The sequence below is a fragment of the Chanos chanos genome, chromosome 2, assembly GCF_902362185.1.
Source record: "Chanos chanos chromosome 2, fChaCha1.1, whole genome shotgun sequence".
Classification (NCBI taxonomy): domain Eukaryota; kingdom Metazoa; phylum Chordata; class Actinopteri; order Gonorynchiformes; family Chanidae; genus Chanos; species Chanos chanos.
The window spans coordinates 35,173,772-35,183,771 of record NC_044496.1 but is presented as its reverse complement, the minus strand read 5'-3'; the positions used below and the strand labels follow the sequence as shown (position 1 = coordinate 35,183,771).

The 10,000-nt window shown below is 45.6% G+C and overlaps 1 protein-coding gene across 2 annotated transcripts in view; it reads left to right on the top strand.

Annotated features, from left to right (window-relative positions):
• The window catches only part of man2a2 (mannosidase, alpha, class 2A, member 2), a 19,257-nt gene that overhangs the window by 9,183 nt on the left and 74 nt on the right, over window positions 1-10,000 (top strand). Inside the window, exons 7-23 of one of the 2 annotated variants that reach the window (XM_030765869.1) lie at window positions 348-534; window positions 1,011-1,188; window positions 1,648-1,850; window positions 2,666-2,848; window positions 3,851-3,965; window positions 4,054-4,121; window positions 4,779-4,944; window positions 5,126-5,362; window positions 5,562-5,684; window positions 5,946-6,060; window positions 6,615-6,748; window positions 7,095-7,236; window positions 7,410-7,543; window positions 8,549-8,626; window positions 9,202-9,396; window positions 9,480-9,590; window positions 9,823-10,000. The exon at window positions 9,823-10,000 is cut by the window's right edge and continues 74 nt beyond it. In XM_030765869.1, the coding sequence (XP_030621729.1) occupies window positions 348-534; window positions 1,011-1,188; window positions 1,648-1,850; window positions 2,666-2,848; window positions 3,851-3,965; window positions 4,054-4,121; window positions 4,779-4,944; window positions 5,126-5,362; window positions 5,562-5,684; window positions 5,946-6,060; window positions 6,615-6,748; window positions 7,095-7,236; window positions 7,410-7,543; window positions 8,549-8,626; window positions 9,202-9,396; window positions 9,480-9,590; window positions 9,823-9,975 (2,522 nt within the window). In that variant the 3' untranslated portion in view covers window positions 9,976-10,000. The remainder of the gene's footprint in view (window positions 1-347; window positions 535-1,010; window positions 1,189-1,647; window positions 1,851-2,665; window positions 2,849-3,850; window positions 3,966-4,053; window positions 4,122-4,778; window positions 4,945-5,125; window positions 5,363-5,561; window positions 5,685-5,945; window positions 6,061-6,614; window positions 6,749-7,094; window positions 7,237-7,409; window positions 7,544-8,548; window positions 8,627-9,201; window positions 9,397-9,479; window positions 9,591-9,822) is intronic. The other variant, XM_030765870.1, reaches the window with a different exon arrangement.

Sequence of the window (10,000 nt, the reverse complement as noted above, 5' to 3'; positions counted from 1 at the left end):
AATGATAACAGTATACATTATAAATGAGCCAAGCCTTATAAAATACCCCTTATAAAAATCCAATAAAGTTTGGAAGATTAAACTTCAGTAAGTGGCCCTTAGCATTTTAGTGTGTGTGCGTGGGTGTGTGTGGGTGTGTGTGCATGGGTGTGTATGGGTGTGTGTGCGTGCGCGCACGCGTGTGTGTGCATGGGGGTGTGTGTGCCAACTTATTTACGGTCAAACCTTTTCTCTCTGAAGTGTTATAAAGGCCAACGTTTTCTTTTTAAGAAGTTTGTGCTCAAATGAAACATGTCAGGCCTTTTTTTTGTGTTTGTTTTTGTTTTCTCCACCTGGCATGGCAACAGACCCAGCGTCCAGCACAGACATATTTTGTCACATGATGCCATTCTACAGTTACGACGTCCCTCACACGTGCGGCCCTGACCCAAAGATCTGCTGCCAGTTTGACTTTAAGAGGTTGCCAGGCAGCAGAGTCAACTGCCCCTGGAAGGTTCCGCCTCGTGCCGTCACCGACGGCAACTTGGCAGAGAGGTGGGCACACACATCTAACATCGCAGACATGTGCCACACTGATGTCAGACAGATGGGTTTTAAAGACGTGTGTTCCATGTGTGATGTGAACAGTCCTGTTTGCAATCAGAATGAAGAATTTTGAAAGAGAGGAGCCATAGATGCGAAAAAAAGTGACTTAACCCTCAGAATGTTTCAAATTTGAGAGATGCTTTGCCAGACTTGTTTGAAATGTGCTGCCTGAAAAAGACAAAAAAAAGAAAAAGAAATCCAGGACAAATAGTCGTCCACACAGTTTTATTTGTCTGAAGATAACTTTAATAGTGTTTTTCAAACGAGCGTTTTCTTTTCATTGGGTTCGTGTCCAGGAATGGAATGGAGAGACAGTGTTCATAATAAAACCCCAGACAATGCCCTACAGAGACAGCAGCCAAGCATAAAGATTGACATTTAAAGTATATAAACATTTTAATGTTTTTCTGTTTCTTCCCCCTCAGGGCTCACCTCCTGTTGGATCAGTACCGCAAAAAATCCAAACTGTTTCGAAGCAAAGTGCTGCTGGTACCGCTGGGTGATGATTTTCGCTACGACAAAGCATTGGAATGGGATCAGCAGTACCAGAATTACCAAAAACTCTTTGACTACATGAACTCTCACTCAGAGATGCACGTCCAGGTGAGACACACACACATACACAGACACACTCACACATACAAGCATGCGCATGCACACCCTGGCATTCAGGCATACTCCAGAAAAAGTCAAATGTTTTTGTCAGAGCAGAGAGCCATTAAGCAGACATTCAAGCGCATTAGCCTAACTGTCAAACATGACAGGCCACTGGAATGATGATGAATAATTTAATCATCACAGTCTAACTCCGATAAAAAGTAAGCGTCAGAGAGATTTAATGAGAGAGACAGAGGGAGACAGAGAGAGAGAGATCAAGAGATCTTTCTTGCAGATGTAATTACACTGAGGGTAAAATATCTGTACCTTTAGCTTTAGCACTAAACATTAACATACAGACCCTGTGGGGGGTGGAGGGGGGCGGCATGGTCTGATAACACAGGAAGTCAGTTCTAAACATTAATTTGAGCAGGTGATAATCGTCATGGATGAATTGTTTTACAGGCCCAGTTTGGAACACTGACAGACTACTTTGACGCTCTCTATAAGACCTATGGGGTTGCTCCAGGAACCAGACCCCCGGACTACCCCGTCCTGAGTGGAGATTTCTTCGCCTACGCAGATCGTGAGGACCACTACTGGAGCGGTTACTATACCTCACGACCTTTCTACAAGAACCTGGACCGGATCCTGGAATCTCATCTCAGGTCAGCCACACGCTACTGGATCATTCTCTCCGGTCATACCAGTCTCTCCACCATTCCTTTACTTAACACCTCTCCCATCGGACGTGGCTGCAACCAAACTGGCTCTGCTAATTCATCCTGTTAAGACGGGGCTACATGGTTAATTTACCGCATGGTGTGGCGACGACTTGGCCGCGTTTCTGAGGAAAGCGACCCATCACCGTCGTATCCTGAGGATATTAGCACTGCCAAGTTGTCGCAAGCCGCTCTTTATTTATAATCCTCATCTGTCTGGCATGATGCACACAAGAATATCACCTCAGCAACTGTGTTAACAAAACAGAAAGCATGCGCTGGCTTGCACTGGCATCAGCTGCTGCTGTCTCAGATTGTTATTGGATTGATAAAAACCCATACTGGGAATATACTGTTTTGTGCAGTTTCAAAACACACACACACACACACACACGCATACGCACACACACACACACACACACACAGCAGAGTTGTGACAGCTGATGAAAAATTCAAACCTTTGAGAAAGAAATTGTAGAACATGGTTGAAGTTGGCAGAGAAAACATCTGAAAGAGCATTAAAAGAGCTGTTCTGTGTCAGAGCTCAGCAGCGCTAGACCCATGCTAATTAAAAAACTCTGACAGTGCTGAGAACACTGTGTAACTACACTGGCCTTGGATTTCTTGTGGTTGATACAGTTTATTATAGTTACAGTGGATATATTTGAGTGTAAGAAGAACACTGTTCTGTGCTAGGTTTTATTTAATGCAAGTGTAAGCAAAACATTCTGATGGTTGTTCTGTTCTGTGTTGGCACACAGAGGGGCAGAGATCCTCTACAGTCTGGCTGTGGCACACGCTCGCCATGCTGGCATGGAAGGACGTTACCCCACCTCTGATTATTCACTTCTGACTGATGCCCGCCGAAACATCGCCCTCTTCCAGCACCATGACGCCATTACGGGCACTTCAAAGGAGGTGGTAGTGATTGACTATGGGAACAGGTGAGGAGAGTCAGGAGAACATGTTGTCACAGTCAGGAGAACATGTCGTTACAGTCAGGAGAACATGCCATTACAGTCAGGAGAACATGCTGCTACACTCAGGAGAACATGCTATTACAGACAGGAGAACATGCTGCTACACTCAGGAGAACATGCTATTACAGTTGAGAGAACATGCCTTTACAGTCAGGAGAACATGCCTTTACAGTCAGGAGAACATGTCGTTAAAGTCAGGAGAACACGCTATTACAATCGAGAGAGCATGCCATTACAGTCAGGAGAACATGTCGTTACAGTCAGGAGAACATGCTGCTACACTCAGGAGAACATGCTATTACAGACAGGAGAACATGCTGCTACACTCAGGAGAACATGCTATTACAGTTGAGAGAACATGCCTTTACAGTCAGGAGAACATGCCTTTACAGTCAGGAGAACATGTCGTTAAAGTCAGGAGAACACGCTATTACAATCGAGAGAGCATGCCATTACAGTCAGGAGAACATGTCGTTACAGTCAGGAGAACATGCTGCTACACTCAGGAGAACATGCCTTTACAGTCAGGAGAACATGCCTTTACAGTCAGGAGAACATGTCGTTACAGTCAGGAGAACATGCTATTACAGTCAGGAGAACATGTCATTACAGTCAGGAGAACTTGTTGTTACAGTCAGGAACACATGCAAATAAGTGCTCTGTTTATAACCCTGTTTTCATTTTTTATGTCTACTTGACCTGCTTCAAAGCACCTGAGTGTTCATGCATGGCACTAAAACACCTCAGTCAACTCCACGTGTTTAAAGACTGAATTTAGAGGAGACCTGTGTTTTCCAGAGTAACTGCAGTTGTGATATGTTGGTTTGGAAAGTCAACATTCCTTCCTTACTGTTGGCACTGTATTGCTCTTACAGCTCTGTGAGAGTACTGAAGCTGTGTAGAGTTGTGTACTGACGTATACTGATTTTTAGGGGTTTATCAGTGGGTGTGTTTTGTCTTATGCAGGCTGCTTCGCTCTCTGATTGGTCTAAAGCGTGTCATTATAAACGCTGCCCATTTTCTCATCATGAAGAACAAGGACATATACCGTTTCTACCAGACCGAGCCCTTCCTGGAGACAGTGAGTCAGTCCGTTCTGTTCCCTTCAATGTCTGCTCTCTCTCTTTTTCTTTGCCTGGTGGTAACTTTGTTTGACCTTTGACCTACAGGACGATAGGCGTGCCACACAGGACTCCCTTCCCCAACGTACACTCATTGAGTTGGAATCGTCTCCCAGGTAAGGTCTCAAACATTCTGATTCTTATCGTCGGCACTGACAACTCTGTCTCAGCTGTGGATGTTGATATATAGTGTGTGACATCTAATACGAAACTGTGTCAATAAAGGTTTGGGAAAAAGGCGAAAATGTGAGACGACTGTTTTTTTTTGTTTGTTTTTTTTTTAACCTTGGAAACAAAAAATCAAAATGTTCAGTTGACGGAGTTTACCATAAAATGTAGCACCCAGTCATCATGATGAAGTAAAGCATTTTGATTGAAGTTTGCCAGGTACGTGATGTCTATTCAGGACATTACATCCAACTAGTCTGACGATGGTAGAGGTATTTAATGAGTGTGAGTGAGAGAAGGTATAATTTAAAGTGTGATGGTGAAGTTGAATAAATCTGTTTGTCAGAAGTGCTGCTGAAAAGATAAATCAGAACCAGGAGAATCTGAGGAGAAACATGTCTCCACAGCATATCTCCATATTGACCTTGCATTTCAGCATTATTTATTCATTTTTTAATTCTTTGCCTTGACTGAGGTTTTCCAATAATTCTGGGCCTCTCTCTCTCCCTTCCTCCCTCTCTCTCTTCCTCCCTCTCTCTCCTCCTCTCTTACCATCTCTTCTTCCCTCTCCATCCCTCCCTCTCTCTCTCTCTCTCTGTGGTCAGGTATGTGGTGCTGTTTAACCCTGTGGAGCAGGAGCGTCTGTGTGTGGTGACAGTGTTGGTGAATTCAGCGCGGGTTCGAGTCCTCACCGAAGATGGACAGACTCTCCCAGTGCAGCTCAGCGCTCAGTGGAGCTCCGCTATTCAGATGAGTGCTGAGGTTTACCAGGTCAGTCCGTCTTTCTGTGTCTATGTCTGTATCTGTGTGTGTGTGTGTGTGTGTGCGCGTGCGTGCGTGCGTGCGTGCACGCGCGTGTGTGTGTGCGTATGTGTGTCTGTGTTCTGGTTGTCAGGGTGTTTGTTTGTTGTGGGAGTGTCTGACTCTGTCTGCTGTCTCTGCCTGTGTCCAGGCTTCGTTTATGGCTCGTCTCCCTGCTCTGGGATTGGCTGTTTTCCATTTGTATGACTCTGCCGATTCTCCGATGACGCTCCGCTCGGACACTGTCCTGAGGGTTCCCAGTCATGGTCAGACGATCCGGGGAGTGGACCCCCTCCCCTTACGCTCACAGATGGCTGATTCCCAGCCCTTCTACATCCACAGCCAGTCCCTTACCCTGGGCTTCTCTGGAACCACTGGACTCCTGGAGGTTAGCTCTCACAGGGGTCATAGTGGTCAAGGGTCAGAGGGCAGGAACTGGGTCAATGTCACTGAAATGAGAGATATTACATAAACACATGTGCAAATTGCAGCACATTCCCTGCAGATCTGTGATAGTAAAGCCCTCTCTCTCTCTCCCTCTCCTGTTCTCTTTTTCTTCTTGTTCTCTCTCTCCATCCCTCTATCAGAGTATCAGGCGGAAAGACGACCCTCAGGAGGTCAGAGTTCAGATACAGTTCCTCATCTATGGAACACGCTCCTCTAAGGATAAGAGTGGAGCATATCTCTTCTTACCAGATGGAAACGCCAAGGTACCAAGCTTTTAAAAACACCATCAATACTGTGGAGGAAGCAGAACTCCTTATTGCCTTGGCTAACAGTAAACTAAGCCAATATTGACCAATAGAAAGGCCCCAAACTGATCTCCTATTGGCTAGTTTATCTCCAGTAGCTCTTTCCATTGCTTATTTAAAAAAATACTTTGGATAGAATGGCAACAATTTTTATACTAACTGTGAGTAAGCCCTCCCCCCCTCTCTGTCTGTCTGTCTGTTTATCTGTCTGTCTGTCAGCCGTACACTCAAAGAGAACTTCCTATAGTGCGTGTGGTTGAAGGTCCTCTGTTTGCTGAGGTGGTGGCTCATTACCAACACTTCCAACAGACTATACGCATACACAATGTACCAGGTATACACACACACATACACACACATACACACACACACAAACACATACACACACACACACACACACACACACACACAACAGACCATACACACACACAATGTACCAGGTACACTCACACACACAAACACAACCATACAAACACAGACACACACACTCCCAGCAGATCATATACACACAACATACCAGGTACATACATACACACACACACACACACTCCCAGCAGACCATACGCACACACACACTCACACACACACACACACACACACACACACACACACACACACACACACACACACACACTCAACATACTATATGCATATGCAATGTACCAGGTATAGACACACATGTATGAATCCATGTCTTCTCTCTCTCTCTCTCTCTCTCACACACTCACACACACACACATACACGAACAAACACAAACGCACACACAAACACAGAAAGCATTGCAGATATAGCAGGACCCAGTACATTTGCGTCTTAAAGTCTGTGTGTGTGTGTGTGTGTGTGTGTGTGTGTGTGTGTGTGTGTGTGTGTGATTGTGTCTCGATCAGGAGTGGATGGGCTTTCTCTGGACATTACAGTCATGGTGGACATCAGGGACCAGACCAATAAGGAGTTATCTATGCGTATAGTCACAGACATTCAGAGTGAAGACACTTTCTACACAGACCTGAACGGATACCAGGTCAGCCAGCTCTGCTCTTCCCTCCAATCCTCTTACACTGCATTAACACTTCCATGGATTTCACTCACCTCAGCACCTGAGCTAAACATTCACCCATTCCAGGGTCCTGAGGAGATTAGCCACAGATTCTTATGATCCATTTCCGGCCTTCACCTGGAGCTTGCCAGTTTTTCTCTCACTGGCAGGGTTCACTAAATCATTATGTTAAGTGTGTGCCGGAATTTCACTTATCTCTTCCAAGAACCTTTCCCAGCCGTAGACTTTATATCATTGAACCTCTAAACCTTGTAACAGCTGATATTGATATTTGTTTTACTTTACTAAGTGATTTTTTTTTCCTTTATAGATCCAGCCCAGACGGTATTTCCAGAAACTTCCACTGCAGGCTAATTTCTACCCCATGCCTTCTATGGCCTACATACAGGACAGTCAGTACCGGTTAACTCTACACACTGCTCAAGCCCTTGGTGTCAGCAGCCCGGCCAGTGGTCAGTACTACAGAGAAACAAGCAACAAAAAAATAATAATACTTTACTCTTGTTTCTCTCTCTCTCTCTCTCTCATGTAGTAGAGAGACAAGTGCTGTTTTTATACACATGTTCGTACTCAGTCTACTCTCTCTCTCTCTCTCTCTCTCTCTCTCTCTCTCTCTCTGTCTTAGGTCAGCTGGAGGTGATCCTGGACCGCCGGCTGATGCAGGATGATAACCGTGGGTTGGGACAGGGTCTGAAGGACAATAAGAGAACAGCCAACCGCTTCCGCCTCCTGCTGGAGAGGAGGACCGGCAGTAACAGGGTACAGAGAGACAGCCATAGAGTCAAAAATCATACAGTAAAACCAGAGTCCACTCAATTAGACACATCTTATATAAACACTCATCCAAATGGAGCTGGAGTGTTCACTTCCATGTGGTTTCGTGTGGAGATTCTGGTTGTCTGTGTTTTGTTTTATTTGTTTTATTTGCTGAAGTGTATGAGAAATGCCACTTTAGAGCAGATGAAATAAGAGAAGGAGAAATCTGCCAAATGTGCACCAGGACAGGATTTTCTGGTACTGAGGGTGTCCGGAGAAGTCCTGTCTTTTGGCTTTTGTTTTAAGACCATGATGAAATCACTTCAGAGAGCAGACACTGGATTTCTCTCTTGTCTGAGCGTTTGATATACTCAGCACCCTAATCTCTCTGAAGTATTTTGGTCAAGAGCTGAGATTTTCACAGAGAAACTATGCTTCATCTGTAAGATATGATGTAACTGCAGTGATGAGTGGAGTTATTGCTCGACAGGGGAGCAGAGACATAGTTAGTGGTTTCACACAAAGTTTTTGGACAGAGAGTGTATTTGTATTTGCTGCAGAGCAGAGCCGTTATTGTGACTCTGTGGCTTAATGAACCATTAGGCTTTGATGCTTTTGAGAGTCATTGGAGTGTGTGTGTGTTTGCGTGTGTGTGTGCGTGCGTGTGTGTGCGTGCGTGCGTGTGTGTGTGTGTGTGCGTGTGTGTGCAGTCTTTCCCTGAGTAAAATGCTGTGTAATGTGAGCTAAGTCAGTGCAGTGAATGACAGCTGACTGACTGTGGTGGACTGGATCAGTTCTAAATGACTTAAACACAATGCAGTGAAAGGTGAGGTATCAGTGCAGTACAGCTTTATTTCATCACCTACACTCCCCCTCTCCACTGTTAAAAGTTTCATACGCATCGCACTATGCTCATTATCTTTCCTCCCGTTGTCATTCCTCTCTTCTCTCCTCTCTCTCTGTCATCTCTCTCCTTTTTCCCCCTTCGTCCTCACTGCATTCACGCAGCACACGGGCTCTTATGCCAAAGTCAGCTCCCTGATACACTCTATCATCGCCCACATCCTAGGAGACCGCAAGAAAGAGGTAAACATCTCCATAGCAACAGGGCGAGGGCGGAGACAGACGCCCACCCCTCCTATGCACGCTCTAGCTAGGCAGCCGTCTGTACCCAGTTCCCCGCCCTCCACTGCCGGTCGCTATGCCAGTCACACTGCCATAGCAACAGCCAGTGTGTCCAGAAACGTAATGAGAGTGGCGGAAGCTCATTTCCATCAGCCACACATGCTAATTCTGTTATTTCCACCCTGCTGAGAGTTTGACAAGACAGTAAAAGGGTGAATTTCCTGCAGAGTGTGGAGATGTGTGGTCATATTGAGAAAAAGCTTCTTTTGTCTGCGCCTCTGTCCTTTAGACCTGACCTTTAGCGGTGCATTCAGTAGAGTAGGATAGAGTGCATGTATGTAAGTGTGAAGTAGAAGTATGTTTCCTGTCAGTAGTTTTGTGTTTGGCCCATCAAATAAAGGAAGGAACTGTGATGTCATAGAGGAAGCCACAGAATCGATCCCAGTGTTCCAGTGCATTCAGTTCAGGCTCTTAAGACATCCCCTCCTTGAATAATTAGATTCTGTTGTTATCTGATTAGACATTTTGTGTTCCAGGCTGTAGATGGTGGACCAACCAGCTTCCCTTCACTGCTCAGTCACATGACATCTGCCATCCTAAACCATGAGGTGCTGGCACTGCCTGTGATACCCAAAAAGCGTGGTGTACCTCCTCTCCGCACCTTTGCCCCTCTGGCAGCCACCATGCCATGTGACTTTCACCTTGTCAACCTCCGAAGCATCCAGAGTCAGGTAGCCCCAGCACTCTCCCAACCAGGCACTCTGTGTGTGTGTGTGTGTGTGTGTTTGATTCTCACTCTGTGCTCTCCCTGCAGAGTGCCCACTCCCCGTCTCCGTTCACGGCTCTGATTCTCCACCGTAAGGGTGTGGATTGTGGTCTGGAGGCTCAGAATCCTGGCTTTAACTGTACGACCACACAAGGACAGGTCGGTTTCAGTACCGCTTTGTTTTGGTCTTAGGTACCAGTTACTATGGTTACAGGACCCTACCAATGCTGGCCTAAGGCTTAGTTCATGTATTCATTTATAAAACAATTTTAAATGAATGAAAAAAAGTTTAAGTTAAATTTAAAATGATTGTTGCCATGATAAAGCCAAAGAATAAAACTAGCCCCCTCTTTTGTCTCTCTCTCTTCCTTTCTCTCTCTTTCCCCCGTAGCTGTCGATTTCTGGACTTTTCCGAGGTTTAGAGCTCCAGTTGTTGCAGCCCATGTCTCTGTCTCTGATGTACTCAGCTGCTCCCCTGGCCAATGACTCCACTGTCACTCTGGATCCCATGGAGATTTCTGCTTACAAGCTCAAACTGCACTAAACCTTGGCACACACAGCAGAGCCGC